Raw genomic sequence first — 16,435 nt, 5'->3', positions numbered from 1 at the left:
GAAAACATTTGAATAGGTGCCTAATTTTTGAAATGTTATTTGCTAATTTTGTAACTAGTTCTTTTGAAATCTAGGGATCAAATAGAAAGTAGACCAAAAAGAATTTTTCTATATATATATATATATATATAATTAAAAAAAAAAAAATCTATATTGTAAAGATAAGAACCATGTTGATAAGATTTTATCCTCCACATTAATGCTATATTTGCTGGGGTTTGGTGCATGAATTTGATTAGAAATGAATTTAAGTTTCAAAATTTTAAAAGATGAAAATGTTTCAAATTCTTATTTTCGTTTTGATCCAAAATAATTTTAAATGATTGAAATTAAATTTTCTTTTCTAAAATTATAGATAAATATAATGCACACTACATAAAACTTGAATCTAAGAGAGTGATATCTCTACATCTCTACTAGTTATTTACGTGTTTGTTTATCAAATATTTATTCCATTTTCTTCTATTATTTATAATCTCCAACTAATAATCATAAATTGAAGGTAGTTTTGGAAAAGAAATTAAATTTCTCTCACGTTTACAACGTCTTCCCAAAAGAATAAAATAATAAATAAAAATCAGGGTAGATAAGGAAAACGAATGTAAGGTCGAAAATTTCTCTCACGTTTACAACATTTTCCAAAAATAATAATAATTAATAAAAAAAGCAGGGGGAATTAAGGAAGAAGAATGTATGGTCGAAAATTTCTGACATTGACAACATTATCTTGACATTTGGGGAAGGGAATTGCAAATCAAAATGTGTTTTTAAAAACAAATAAAATTGTTGGGGAAGGAAGATGCCATTTACCAACTGTGTTAGGAGGACCATGTTTAGGAGGGTGTGGGGACTCATCATTAGGGGAGTTCAATATAATATCATCAAATTCTTCGTTATTCATCGTTAAAACACTAACATAACACAAAGTTTAATCATCCGGTTTGATATCATACCACCTACGTCTAGGGATAGTATGTCTTAAGAAAGATAATTTCACTAATATATAAAGTCAAACAATTACAACATTGTATTTATTTGTAAATAAACAACAATTTAGTAACACACAAATAGCTTTATTTCATGAATGATCACTTAGACTCCTTCTAAGTGTGAGACCTCCTATCAATGAAACTTAAGCTCCCTCAAAGTATGTGAAAGAACATTAATGAATGATCACATAGTCTCCCCTAATCGTAAGACTCCCTTTCACCAAAAACTTTTATTTTTCCACCTTCCAAAGAAGATATCACTTCACTTAGAAAATTTAGGTTCCTCCCAAATATGGGAATCTTTTATCAAAATACAGTAGAATGCATTAAGATATAGAAAATCACTCAAGATCAACAGAAAAAACTTCACAATCACATGGACGGACACACTTATGTTTGCGGCACCAATACAAGACAATGACTCGATAATACTTCAAAACAACCAACTCTAAAAAGAGTATAACAACCTCTTAAAAATAGCACAATAGAAATGAGAATGTCAAACCCTCATCATAATATGTAGAGCCCTAGAAAACAAAATAAATGCGTGAAGATCACATAGATTAATTTTCTAGATAAGAAAAATATAATTTGTTAGGAATAACATTCGTAGGGACATTTCATAAGACATCCCAAGAGATGAATATCACAATTTCCTTGAAAAAAATATTACCAATACCAAATCGCTAACCATATGTATGGGATCACGTGGGTCTAGTTTTATAAATTTATTTCTTTTTTTTTTTTTCTTGTGTCAGTACGGTAGAGAGGTTGTATGTTTGGTCACAATTGATTGCAACAACATAATAATAATGACGACAAGACTAATAGTTGGTGACCATGGAAGGATGGATCATATGGGGTGTAACAACCGATATTTTACTCTTTTAGCCTAATAATTACTAGTCATATTTGAATACATTTCAAGATGCAATTATCTTTACATTTTCCACTTTAATCACATAAGAAAATAAAAAAAAATAAAAAATATTTGTTTCAAAAAAGTATTAAGAAGAGTTATCCATGTAAAAAATGATGAAAGATTCTAATTTGAAATGTATTAGATACAAAAGAAATTCAAAGAATTTAAAATAAGTTATGATTTCAAATTTTGTTTTTATCCTAATAATTTTTCATTCAAATTTGGCCGGATTTGCCAAGATTAAATTGTTTCCCATTTGGCCCCTTCTTTATTCACAATTCATCTCTATTGATCATTTCTTGAGTTCAAACGTAACCTACTCAATCAAAATAAAGAAGAAAACAAAGAATCAGAACCTTTTCAAATCTGAAAAAAAAAACATGTGGAATAAGCCACTTTTTCCTTTCTTACTTGAGGTTTGAAGGTCCAACATTCATAGAAATCGACTTGGTTAATCAGCATTAACTTTCACTACTTGATCATACGTCTCTATTTGATAGTATGAGATTCCATCTCAAAATCAAATGGTATAAGAAGAATAGTCTATCCATCTTATAAGAAATGTGAATTCCCATAATTTTTCCAATGTGGAATTTCCAACATCCTCCAATATCACGTCTAAGAAATATAAAGTTTTTTCTTTTCCTGCTATGACGCCGACAACATCAAGTAGGAATGGTGTACCAACAATGTACAAAAGCTAGCAATAATGAGAAGTCGAGGGCTGGCTTGAAGTTTTGATGAACGAAAAGGAAAAGAACTTAGAATAATCTGAATAGTGTGTTAGACAATATAATATTTAACTCAAGCTTTAGAGTCAATCAGTGATTTAAAATTGTATCAGAATAGAGTTCTTTTAGAGATATATTATTTTTAGTCACATATTTTTAAGGGTAATTATTTTAAATGATAAAATTATTGATAATATTTTTAAATATAACAAAATATCATCGTCTATCCGTTATAGATATTAATATTATAATATGGCAAAGGAGTCCATAGTGGGATGGTACTAGATATTTTGCGTATATAAATGAATCTCCCTCTCTGATCTCTTCACTTAGGCGCATTCAAGAACTTAAATTAAGAGATTGGTATAGAGCAATAATGGCGACAGTAGAGGTGAAAGAGAGGAAGACAGTTTCAATGGCAGTGGATCCTAGTACAGTTTTTGAAACAGGAAAATTTGAAGTAACTTCCATTACTGTGAAAACAGGCATATTTTCAGCTTCAAAGCCATTGTTTATCTTCACACCCACTAACCCAGGTTCGTATCCTGTCATCTTGTTCCTTCATGGCTTCTGCTGCATGGGATCCTTCTACTCTGATCTCCTCAACCTTATAGCTTCCCATGGCTATGTAATTGCTCTCCCACAGGTAAAACCCACAAATTATTTTACATCACCACAACACAATTTAACAACAACAAAAAAAAATTAAAGCACATAGTTTCTAGGCCATTCTTGTTGCCATAATACTTGTTTCCAAGTCCTAGTTTCCATAAAAAGAAATTTTTAAATACTGTTTACTTCAAAGTTTAGAGTAATATTTTTTGTTATTTTGAAACAAGGGCAAAGTTGAGTGAGTTTTTTCTTCTGGCAATTTAGTGAAAATTAATAATTTTTTTTTTATCAACTTTTAAAAGTTATATTATAATTTAAAATGATATATAATTATTTAAAATAATTTAAAAAATTACTTTAGATATGTTTTAAACCTATTTTTAAACTAAAAAATTGACTAAACACACATATTCTTAAAGATAAATTAAAGTAATTCAAGTTTTAATTGTTTTTTTTTTTTTTTTGCGACATATACATAATTATTGGGTGCAATATATACGTAAATATATGTTAATCAATAATGGATGGTAATTTCAGTTGTACGTGATGCCAACCACAAGTGAAATGCAAGAAATAAAGTCAGCATCAGAAGTGATAGGATGGTTGCCGTCGGGACTTGACCCATTACTACCAACCAACGTGAAAGGAGATATTTCAAAGCTAAGTCTAGTAGGCCACAGCCGAGGTGGCAAAACAGCTTTCTCCTTAGCCTTAGGCTACGGCCGCCCTTCCCTCCCCTTCTCCGCCGTGATCGGCATCGACCCAGTCGCCGGAACCAAATGCTTCCAGCCCGAGCCCCACATCCTGAACCCCATCTCCGATCCCTTCAACATTTCCGCACCCATCACAGTCATTGGGACCGGGCTGGGTCCTATGTCGGCGAGCCCGGTCACATGCCCCTGCGCCCCCAAGGGCTTCAACCACGTTGCGTTTTTCAAAAAGTGTAAGCCCACATGCGCCCACTTTGTGACGGTGGACTACGGCCACATGGACATTCTGAACGACAACCCGCCTGGGATTACAGGCCTTTTCACGAACATTGCTTGTAAGAATGGGAAGGGCCCAAGGGAACTTATGAGGAAGTGCTGCAGTGGGCTTGTGATTGCTTCTTTGAAGGCTTTTGTTGAGAATGATGAATCTTTTCTCAATGCTATTTATGTTGACCCTTCTATTGCTCCTGTTGACCTAAATCCTGTGGTGCTTATTTACAAAGCGACATCCTCTCCATAAATTTCCAATTCTCTCCCACCTCTAATGTTTTTGGACTTCAATTATTCTGTGACATATATATTCAGCTTTTTGAAAAGTTGTTAGAAATAATACTCAAAATTAAATAAAATGCAGAGTTCAACGAATATTTACATAGGATTTGGGAGAAAGATTATGTAAGATTTGAAATTACGTAAAATAATGATCAATAACTGGATAAATATAATATCCCTAGGTCAAATAAATTTTAAATAATTATCTTAAATTATTGGTCGTTTGATTTTCGAATTTTGGAGTCAATTTAAAATCATTAAGAGATAATTAATTGTAGGTAGATTTAAATTGATTAAATATTTGAAAAGATTTTAATAATGTATTTAATTGTTTGGGTCTAGATTTGAATAGTAAACACTATTCAAATCCATGTATTACCTCCCTCTCTTTTAGAAAAATAGTTAGAAATAATTCTCAAGATGAAATAAAATAAGAGTTGAATATGGATTGACTAAATTATACAAAATGTATTTGAATTTTGCATTTTGGGTAAAAAAATGCTCCTTAATTTTAAATTTTTTTAAAGAATATCCTTAAATTTTTAAAAAGAATTAAAAAAATATTCTTACCGTTAGTTTTAGATGGAAACCGTTAGTGTTTTATTTAAAAAATATCCTTCAACTTTAAAAAGTTTAAAAAATATCTTTAAATTTTAAAAAAAAATTAAAACATACCCTTAAACTTAAATAAAAGTTCAAAAATACCCTTAAACTTAGATAAAAGTTCAAAAATACCCTTAAACTTAAAGAAAAGTTAAAAAATATCATTACTATTTATATATGAACAAAAACCATTAATACCTCGTTGTATGAAGACCAATAAGCTTTCAAAAATTACATTAGTACCTTTACTTAAAAAATAAAAAATAACTAAATAAAAGTTAAAAATGCTCTTACCGTTTGATTATATATTAGTACCTGAGTGTGTGTTAATAATCAAATACGTTCTTTTTGTGTTTTGCTATAAGGGAAGATTGTTTTTGTTTTTAGAGTCTTGTGGGATCTTATGTTTTAATTTAAAGTTATGGTTTATATTTTATTGTGACAAAATTGGTGTAAGAATTAGACAGATTAGAGCAAAATAAGATTATCAAAGTAGAAAAAAAAGAATTTATCTATATAATTTGTTTTAAACTCGATTCTTTTCGAACTCAAGAAAACTTCAAACAAATTGATCATTATACTAAAGGTATGGGTGCATTTTAAAACTTTTTTTTTTTTTGCAAGGCTAAGTGTATGTTCATGAGTGGTTTTTAAATTGTTAAAAATCATTTTTGTCATATTTACACTTTTAGTCATTCAAAAATTTATACGTTTTTGCAATTTTCATATCATCAATATTGGTTTTAAAGGATTAAAAAACACGTTTTAGAGCTATTCTAAAAATGTAAAAGTGATTTTAACTATTTTTACATCACTCCCACACATGCCTTTAAGAGTTTTAATGCAACATTTAAAAGTTAATGATAACTATATTTGAAACGACTATTAACAAGTAAAAGTGATTTAACCTATATGTTAAAAGAGTATTAACGGTTTGTGTTCATGTACTGACAGTAAAGATATTTTTGAAACTTTTTAAAAGTTCAAGTGTGTTTTTGAAACTAATCACTAATGGTTTTCATCCAAAACTAAGAACAAGAGTACTTTTGAACTATTTTTGAAGCTCAAAGGTATTTTTGAAATTTTTAAAAAAGTTCAAAGGTATTTTTGACACAAAGTATATAGTTTAAGTATATTTTGTTAACCAACTAAACTCTTTAACCTAATTAACCACTATTCGTTAACTACCGGGTCACTCCACTAAAGCTCAGTAGTTTCACTCCCCTCACTGTAGATATATTATGTCACTCGATATAACCATGATTTGTAAATTAACCCTTCACAGGTTGTTCGTAATAACGGCTGGGTCAAAAGCTGTTTTACCCCGAGATTACATCTAGCTTCTTAAGCCCCACTTATCCTCTAATGAACAATTGGTTTGTGATCCAATCACTAAACCGAGTCCCTATCGGGCCAATAAGAGGGTGGGACCCCTTGTTTAAGACCCAAAGTCAGCATTTGGAACAACCTTTCTACTATCTCTAAAAACGGGTAGGAGTGAATTCTGTCTTGCACCTTATGTCCCCAGTTATCTACCCAGTCTTACCCCTGAAATGGGAGGCTTCAGCCGACGCTGTTGAGCCAACCATGATTCATGCAAATCTAATGATAATCCCGAATAAACATGAATTCATAGTTAGCTTGTCAAGTTACCTAGGTCATCGCTTTAAAATAGTCCGTCTTAAACAATAAACAACATTATAAAGTAAGATTAACTTAATTTTTGGTCTGATCTTATACAAACTCATTGCATAGGACGCCCCCATTCCTCATGTCAATACATAAACGAATCAGGATCACTTCGTTTATAGCACTTTACAACAAATTGGGCCGCATCCGATAGCGTTACCAGAATAAGGTACCCAACCTTATTCGTATACTATAGACCATTTTGGCTATTTACTTGATCAACTCCGACTGTCACCCTCTAGTGGTCGCCCTGGCCAACTCTAGTCGCCACCTTTTGGCAGCCATCTCCAGAGACTGCCATCGGCCAACTCTAGCCGCCACTCCCGACGAACGCCGTCGACCAACTTTGGCGGCCACCTCGATGACCGTCATCGGTCAACCTTCGGTTGCCACTGGTCGACTCCGACCACCATTGACTAATCTTAAAAAATATTAATAAAAACACTCTTAATATATAACAAACTAGATAAATTTGTATATAAAAATACTTTTAAGAAAGAATTTCAATACATGTGTATTTTTTTATTATTTTAAGGAGTTTTTATCTAAAGTGTTTGAATAAAAATGAATTTTTTAAAGATATTTTTTTTCTAAGTCATTCCAAATACGTCATTAGACTGCAATTATATAGGTATATTTATTTGGGCTATATGTGTAGAAAACCCTAATTTAATTTAATATCATTCTCATTTTTTTTCGTCGGTCAATTTAACTAGCTCGAAGACTTAAAATCTAAAGGTTTAAAATGTTTAAAACAACTTAGCGACCAAATAAAAACTAAAACTCAAAATTTATAATTTTTTATTCCTCAAATTTAATTTGATAAAAAATATATAGTTTTTCATTAATTAAATTTAATATTAAAATACTAGTTTATTTAAATTTTAAGTTAGCGTATAATGGTAAAAAATGATTATTTTCAAATTAGTTAAAGTGACAAAAGTCTATGAAATTCTATTTCAAAATCTAGTAAAATTAAAATATCAAATTATTAAAACAATAGATTAAATAAAATTACAACATTAATCAAAATCTCTATTTCAATTTTTTTTTAAAAATATTATTCTAAATTTTTTAATTTATTTTAAACTTAACTATATTAAAATAATTAAGATGACAAATTTAAACTAATGTAAAATCTGGCAAGTGGTTAAATACAAGAAAATATTTCACAAACTAAAGATTTATAAATTTTCACTTTATTCCCATACTACTTAAGCCTGCACTTCAAACACAGGCTTTTTAACCGATTTCCAAAACCTGCACTCCAAATATAGTTTTCTTAAACTCAAACTACCTAAACTTCTCAGCTTAATCTCCTAAGCTTAAGTTTCCAGTCATGCGTTACGCCCCTTGGATTTTATATTCCTTCTAATTTTAGTTTTTGGAGTCAAAATTAAGAAATTTGAGAAGTTGATTAATTGAAACTTATTTGATAAGTGATTTAGAGATTTTGGAGTTAATTTGTTAAAAGATTTGAGATAATGGGATGTTTTGAGTCATTTGAGATTTATCTTCCGCCAATTTAACATTAAGTTATTTTGGAAAGATAATTTGGAATTTGTTTCCTTTAATTTTGAAATCTTTGGAACCAAATTTGAGGATATCTGAAAGGATAATTAATTTATTTAGATTAGTTTGTTGGAGACAATTAAATTGAATTTAAATTGAGGTAAGATTTAAAGCGTCATCGAGTTAATTAATAGATAGGAAATTTGGAATTTGGACCAGAAAAAAATGGTAAAGGATATTTAGGCCTAGATTTATTTATAACATTTACATATATGCAAAGGAAGAGAAGAAGACACGGGTTAAGGAAAAAAAAGGGTCTTCAATTTTAATTTTAGCCACACACGATCCTGTTGGAGTTTGGAAAATTTGTATGGATGGGTCAAATTTTGAGGCACACTCGAAATTTGACCCATCTTTAAAAAACGCTTGAAAATTGGCTTCCTGATGACGTCAGTCGCGTGCAAAAGTGTCGTTTTAACCCTAAAACGTGCACGGGGTCAGAGACAACACAGATTTCATGCTCTTTCCTCTCGTTCCTTCATTTCGTTCCTCTTGCTCCTTCATCTCGTTCCCCAATTCACGTTGTTCTCCATCATTTTTTTCCTTCTTTTAAATTCTTCCTCTTGATTCTTCTTCTCGCTTCTTCCTTTTATTTCTTCCTCTAACTTTTCCTCATCAATTTTGTAGTTTTTTCCTTCATTTGAATTCAAAAAGAAGAAAAGAAAGCCAGAAGAAGAAAGAAGAAGAAAGAAGAAGAAAGAAGAAGAAAAAGAAAGGTAAAAGAAAGAGAAAGAAGAAGACGAAGAGGAAGAAGAAGCCAATGACTAAAATTTAAAATTTAAAATGTTGGATATGTCCAATGAAGAACGAGAGGAAGGAATGAGTCCAAAACGAGATGAATGAATGAGAATCTTTGATGCGTATACGACATCGAGCTTTTGGGGACTAAACGGACATTTCACACGTGGCTGACGTCATGAGAAGACCAAAATTCGAGTGTTTTTTAAAGTTGAGTCAAATTTCGAGTGGGCCTCAAAATTTGACCCATTCGTACAAATTTTCCGGGAGTTTCTCTCTCTTCAAGATTTTTTTGAGCAATGATTAAGTGTCCTAACCACCATGCTCCATTTTCTTTACCATACAATATATATATGTTTAGAAAAGAAAAAGTGCCACATGGTACGTTTCAATTGGATGACAGTTAGGCTGCACAAAAGATGAGTGCAACCCAGCTGCACCTAAGTTTTCCCCCTTTTTTTGTTCATCACTGTAGCACATACCGGCCGTTGTTCGCCCCTGATCATTAACATGTCTCCTGCCATGATTTCGTCCGTGCCGCCCAACCTCACTAGTAGTCAACATGCAATACCGATGAATGTTCATCTCCCTTAAGTCCCTCTCTAACACCTGGGTTTTGCACAGTAACTCCAGCATCAACCCTTAAGTATCTCTTTCTAACACCTGGGTTTTGCACTGTAGCTCCACCACCGACCATCCCTCACTCACATCGGTCATCATTTGTTGTCAAATCGTCGATCGCTGCCAACTCCCCTTAGCCGTTGGAGGTTTGCACCATCATTGCCGAATTATTTGGATTTTATGAGTAAAGGTTTCTTCTTCAAGATTTGGTGAGTTTTCTTGAGCTTCTTAGTTAGTTTTTTAATACCCATCAAATTTTGGTATGAAATTGATGTTACCCACAATGATTTGGGTGTTAGATTATAATTTTAAGGTGTTTATGGTTGCTAGACCGTCTGGCAAGATTCGAAGCATTTTGGCACGTTCTTGATAAGTATTAAGGTTCTAAAACCTTTCTAAGTTTTCAGAAGTTGCTAGAATTTGGGTTTCTAGTTCTTAATTTATTGTCGACTTAGATTCAAGGAATTATTGGATGATTAAAGTTAGTTTTGAAGCAAGGAAAGTTGGGTAAGTGTTTTAAAGACTTTTTAGAATGAGATTATGTTTGGAATTATGTTCTAAAGGTTGAATTCGAATTTGGTTATGGTTTGTACTAAAAGATTGGTTCAAGATTTCAGTTAGGATAAGAAGGAGATCAAATTAATTGGGTTAGATTTCGTGGTAAGTAATTTTACTACTGGAATCACCCTTTTGTCAGGCGACATAGATAGTATGACATGATTGGTTTTCCCAGTAGATATAGAAAGATTGATATAATTACAAAAGTTACATGAGCATAATAATATTTGCATATGACATGTTATGTTTAAATCTTTCTATTGGAATGCCTTTGTGCCGGACGATGAAATTAGAATGTTAATGTTGACTTCTCTAAGACTACCTAAAAGTTTCGCATGATTAAAGAGAATGTATGAGCATGACTGTACCATATGATGTTGGAATTTGTGTCCTAATTCTCCTGATAGTTTCGTAGTTTATAAACACTTTGAGAACATATTGTTATTAATAAAATAAATGTTATTTTATAAGCATTTACTCAAATCCAATAAACTAAGATCCGTGGTTATTTCATGTAATTTAAACATGTATGTGGAGACATACAAGTGGATCATGCCTAAGTAATAACCTAAATGGTCTGTAATAGATGGATAAAGGAGGGATACCTTATCCTGTTGACACTATGTATATGACCCATTTTGTAGATGTTACAAGTGTTGTAAAGTGCTACAAATAGTATGATCTTGTCCATTCAGGTGGAGACATACGAGTGGGATATCCTATACAAAGATTTTGTATAAGTCTGGACCACAAAATGATTAGTCTCTTTATATAACGCTGTTGATAATTGAGACTTACATTTCACTAGAATGACCATAGGTAACATGATCTTAATCTTGAGTGAATTGGGAACTCCTGCTCATGAGGTGGTCCTTTGATTTGTATGGGTGAGAGTGGTTAGATTGCCAATTCAACAAGCCTACTATACTGGGGATTCGTTTGATTGGGGAGTTGGGAATTCAGCTACACAAGACGGAATTCACTCCTTCCCCAAAGTAGGGGTAAATAGATAAATTGCTCCCTTAAGGGCTGATTCCGGGTCTTGAACATAGTGGCTACACACTCTCCTGGCTCGAGAAGACTTAGTCATAGTAGGACTACGACTTATTATTCATTAGAGAAATCAGTGGTACTTAAGAAGTTAGATGTAACTACACAGGGAAAAATAGTGAATTGACCCAGTTGTACTTACAAGCGATTTGTGAAGGGTCATCGCACTGTTGGTTGGTTATATGGACACAGAAATATATCTGTAGTGCGAAGAGTGTAGCTGTTGGTCTTTAGTGGAATGACCAACAGTTAACAGATGGTGGATCTCGTGATTAAAGAGTTTAATCAGTTATTCACGTACCGTTGGAGCTTCAAGTTACAAGTCCATGAGGTCCCCTTGGTAGCTCAATGGGTTCAAGTTGAGAATCAAAATTTAGGTTAATTTGAAGTGTTCAAATTAACAAGAGAAAATTCAATTATATGTGATATACTTTATTTGACGTATTAGATACATTAATTGGAGGAATTAATATAACTATAATCTATATTAAATACCATAAAATAGAAAAAGAACTATGGTTTATATGTTTCATATGATGAAATATTAAAACTATAGGTTATAAATATAATATGATAAATTGGTTATTATATTTTTTTATAACATATTAATTATATGATAGTTAATTATTCTTTTACTCTAATAATCAAATTGAGTGGGAAGTTTTTGGAAGTTTTATGGTAATTGTGAGGTAAAAGGAAAATTGTTTTCTCAATCAGTAAGTTGTTTTTTCACTCAGATTAATCTCACAAAAGGCTATCATGTAAAAGGGTTTTACTGAACGATAGCATAGAGAGCATACACGATCGAGTTACGAGTTTACTATACGATTGTTACTTGTTTACTCATTGCTACATGATCAATTAGTAAAGTCTATACGATAGGCTTCATCTTTCTAAACGATCGAGTATCTAGTCTATACGATAGGCTTCATCTCCCACTTACTCGATCGTCTACCTCCTGCTTTCCTCAATCCAAAATCATACAGAGCCCATAACTCCTAGATTCTCACATCAAGAATACCAAGATAACCACTGTGGTGGTGTTCTAGTTCCGTTCGAGGATTGAGTTGGATTCGATTGGGTTCGAGGTTCATTCGGATATTCGTTAAGATCGAGTTCTGATCGTTGCATTTGAGTTCGTGTTGTTGAATGATCGAGGGATACTTGAAGAAAGGTTATTCAAAGGTTTGCATACTCTATCCCTTGTTCAGTCTTTTAAAGAAGCATGCTGTCATTTTTTGTTTATGCATAATCATTTCCCTTTAGATTGTAATTGTTTGTGTTCTTTCTTAATGGGATTTGGAACGATCCGCTTCCGATAATTGGATCTCTATGTTTAGATTTCCTTCATATGATATGTACAATGATTTATGTTGTGGGAGTTATTGATTGAATGTTATATGTTAAGTAAACTAGGTGACGATTTACTCTCCTAGCATTACCATGTTACAACTCTGTGGACCAACTGGCTCACTATCATGTTACAGCTTCATGGATTGATGAGTTCACTACCATTTTACAGCTTCATGGACTGACGAGTTCACTACCATGTTACAACTCCAGATCGACAGGTTGACCATATATTATAGCTTCATGGACCGAAAAGTTCACTATAGCTTCGTGAACTGACAATTTCATCATCATGTTATAGTTTCATCGACGAATCCACTTTCATATTATTCTGTGAGCCTTTGAGCCACCAGATTTGTGTTAAGATGTGTTAAATTGTTCTCTATATTGTCAGTCATGATTAGTTGATGTATGCATGTCCCACTAGTACGACTGTGTTTATTGGACATGAATGCATAGTCTGACCCAAGTAGTAGGGTTACTTATTGGGGAATTATACTCATCCTTTCTTATGTTATGTTTTCAGGCAAGACAAAGAACGTGTCAGAGGCGCTTGATGAGGAGATTGATTGACAGTACCATGGGACTGGAGATGATGCTTCCACTTAAGTTTATGTTTTCATTTTGTTTCGGATGTTTCAATTGAGAACTATTTAGTTTTGAAATTTAAAATTTAAATGTTCTTTTACTTGTTTTACATCAAAATGATCAATTAGATTTTTTTTTTTTTAAAAAAAAAATTCATGCATAGTGTAATGACCTAGTTAACGATTTAGAGAAGTTGTGTCATTACAATTGGTTTGAATTCATTGTTTAAGTTTAATTTTTGTTTAGATCTTAATATGGGTGTGCTGCACGAGATGAGCAATTAAAACAATTGGAAAAAAGGTGTGCTATTTGTAAAATGTGAAAAAAAATTTGAGTTCTATTTTTGACGATTTTCCTAGCTTTAATTTTCTTCTATGTATAAATAAAAATTTCATTATGAATACAATTTTTATGTTTAAAAAGTTTTGATTTACGTTGGGAGGCATAAATAATTTTATGTTATAAATATTATAAAAATTGATGCCCAATGCTTAGTGTTCTAAAAAACCATGTATCAATCTTTGTGTTGTCCACGTATTTTGTAATCATTGATGTTTGGTATCTACGTTAAACCAAATCCTACTTGTCAAATTGCCTATAAATAGTGACATTTGGTGGTTAAGAACACACAACATTAGTGAGAAATACCACTCCAAATTCCATTCTCATATTTTCTATTTGCATAATTTTCTCATATTTCTCATATTATATTTTGTTGATTTATTATTATTATACTTGTATATTATTATATTATATTTTCTCTCTATCTGTATTCCCGTTATGCTCCTCAATTTCACAATACGTTATCAACACGAGCTCCTGTCGCTTTCCTTGCTGAAGGTAGGTCCTAAAGTTAGGTCGGTTTTTTCCTCTTTATTATAATTATAAATTAAATATTATTTTTCATATTTAGTACATATTAAATTTCTAATATAAATACAATGTTTGATGATAGTGTTGCCATGACAAACCTTACGAAGTTAGAATTTGTAGCCCTTGACATTAATGACAATAATTATTTGTCATGGGTACTCGATGTCGAAATCTACTTGGATGCTATGAACCTTGGGGAAACAATTAAAGAAGAAAATGCAACATCCAGTTAAGATAAAGCAAAAATTATGATTTTCCTTCGTCATCATCTCCATGAAGGATTGAAAATGCCACGAGGGATTGAAAATGAAGTATCTTACAATAAAAGATCCTTGTATTTTGTAGAAAAATTTGAAAGATAGGTATTATCATAAAAATATAGTTATCCTTCCTAAAACTTGTTATGAGTGGATGCATTTGAGAGTACAAGATTTCAAATCAGTAAGTGATTATAATTCCACATTATTTAAAATCAATTCAAAATTGTTGTTATGTGGAGAGAAAATTACTGATGCTGATATGTTAGAGAAGACATATTCTTCATTTTCATGTATCGAATATGCTTCTGCAGCAACAATATCAAGAGAAAGGTTTTAAGAAATATTCTGAACTAATTTTATGTCTTCCCGTGACCGAACAAAATAACAACCTGTTGATGAAATGCCACGAATCTTGACCAATCGGAACAACACTATTCCTAAAAGTGAATGTTATAAATGTTAATAACTGTGGTCGAAGTTGTAGTCATGGTCAAGGTTGTGACTGTGGCAGAGGAAGAAATAATTATTATTTTCGTGGTGGCCGTTCTAATCATTCAAATTTCAAAAGAACCACATAGAATGATGATCATAAAGGAAAAACTCCATAGGATAAGAGTTCAAAAAGTGTTGAAAATAAATGCATCCGATACAGAATGATTGGGCATTGGTCACATATCTGTCGTATGTCAAAACACTTAGTTGATCTCTATCAAACCTCCCGAAAGGAAAATGGAAAAATTGTGGAAGAAAATTTTGCATACTAGGATAATGACATATTTGACCCATCCAATATGACAAATTTGGATGTGACAGACTTATTTGAATTTGAAGAAAGGATTGGCATAGTTGATGAAACATCAAATGTTTCTTTTGATTTTGAGAATATCTAGACTTAATGTTGTTGTTGTTTCTTTTTAATTTAATTAATTAATTTTTTTTATCTATCTTCATGTTTTTTTTTAATAAATATTAACTTTTTTATATTCCAAGTGTTGTTTTTCTTATTGTAATTATTTGCTTTTAATAAAGAAACATGAATCATTTTCATATGTTGGGTGATTAAAAATTGAGATTAGAAGATATATATTTGGCAGACAGTGCAACTACGTACACATTACTTATAAATAAAAAATATTTTTCCAAATTGACAATGTTGGAAGTCAATGTCAGTACAATATCAGGTTCTACAAATTTAATTAGAGGAACAAAATTTACAATTGGCAATGCATTGATCTCTAGATAATCAGAGAGAAATCTTCTAAGTTTTAAAGAAATATGTTGCAATGATTAATTTAATTAATTAAATATAAAAAAACTACATAAGAAATTAGGTTAAAAGCAACAGTTGAACTCGTCTTGCGTGCACCATATCATTTCGTCAATCCTTGGAGCATTGTAACGCTGTGGGCAGCATTGCAACGCTGTAACTGTAGTGCTTTGCCTCTGCCTTGCAACATAGCACTGCTGAGATAGCAGCGCTGCAACGCTGAGCGGCAGATTGCTGCTATCCTCCATATTTTTGGCTCTGAACTTGCCTCGAACACTTCCATTTCTTCCCAATCTCTTCAGCAATCATTACTCTATCGATTGACACAGACTTACAGACTTGAAGCAAGAAATAAAATGCTAAAAAATACAACGAGCTCTTACAATTTAATCAATCTAAAAAGTAACCTAGAGCCAAAATCGAAAACATCCAATTTTGCAAACCAACATGCAAACATTCATAATGCATAATATGAAAACCCACCTCTAATCGATTTTGTTTAGAAAAATATGAAATGAAGATGTAAGAAATTGGCTCTAATACCAATTGATGGGATTAAATCTCCCGACGGAAGCGTCTTGTGAGAACGCCTTGCATCCCACAATTCAATTTTTACAATAAATAAAATCATTATACTAAACAAAATGTATAAACATGTAAATTAGCATACATTATGGAAAAAATTAGAACGATTCTTACCTTTGTAGATTCCCTAATGTCACGAATAAGCCTCTCTAAGGATCCAACAAA

The 16,435-nt window shown here is 31.8% G+C and overlaps 1 protein-coding gene and 1 long non-coding RNA gene across 4 annotated transcripts; both read left to right on the top strand.

Moving 5' to 3' along the window:
- Nucleotides 1-2,957: 2,957 nt before the first annotated feature.
- Nucleotides 2,958-4,611, top strand: LOC120077598 (chlorophyllase-1). The gene is made up of 2 exons (XM_039031534.1): nucleotides 2,958-3,288; nucleotides 3,792-4,611. Exons 1-2 carry the CDS (start codon nucleotides 3,019-3,021, stop codon nucleotides 4,482-4,484), a joined length of 963 nt encoding a protein of 320 aa, XP_038887462.1. The 5' UTR covers nucleotides 2,958-3,018; the 3' UTR covers nucleotides 4,485-4,611.
- Nucleotides 4,612-9,495: 4,884 nt separating this feature from the next.
- Nucleotides 9,496-13,538, top strand: LOC120077654. 3 transcript variants are annotated; one of them, XR_005481803.1, is made up of 3 exons: nucleotides 9,496-9,948; nucleotides 12,334-12,532; nucleotides 12,756-13,217. It is a non-coding gene; the product is annotated as an uncharacterized LOC120077654 (long non-coding RNA). The 3 variants fall into 3 exon arrangements; XR_005481804.1 differs by lacking the exon at nucleotides 12,756-13,217 and adding an exon at nucleotides 13,224-13,538 and having other exon boundaries at nucleotides 9,497-9,948; XR_005481805.1 differs by lacking the exons at nucleotides 12,334-12,532; nucleotides 12,756-13,217 and adding an exon at nucleotides 13,224-13,538 and having other exon boundaries at nucleotides 9,501-9,948.
- Nucleotides 13,539-16,435: the final 2,897 nt, after the last annotated feature.

The sequence above is a fragment of the Benincasa hispida genome, chromosome 5, assembly GCF_009727055.1.
Source record: "Benincasa hispida cultivar B227 chromosome 5, ASM972705v1, whole genome shotgun sequence".
In the NCBI taxonomy this organism is placed as follows: domain Eukaryota; kingdom Viridiplantae; phylum Streptophyta; class Magnoliopsida; order Cucurbitales; family Cucurbitaceae; genus Benincasa; species Benincasa hispida.
This window is presented reverse-complemented; position numbering and strand designations above follow the sequence as displayed.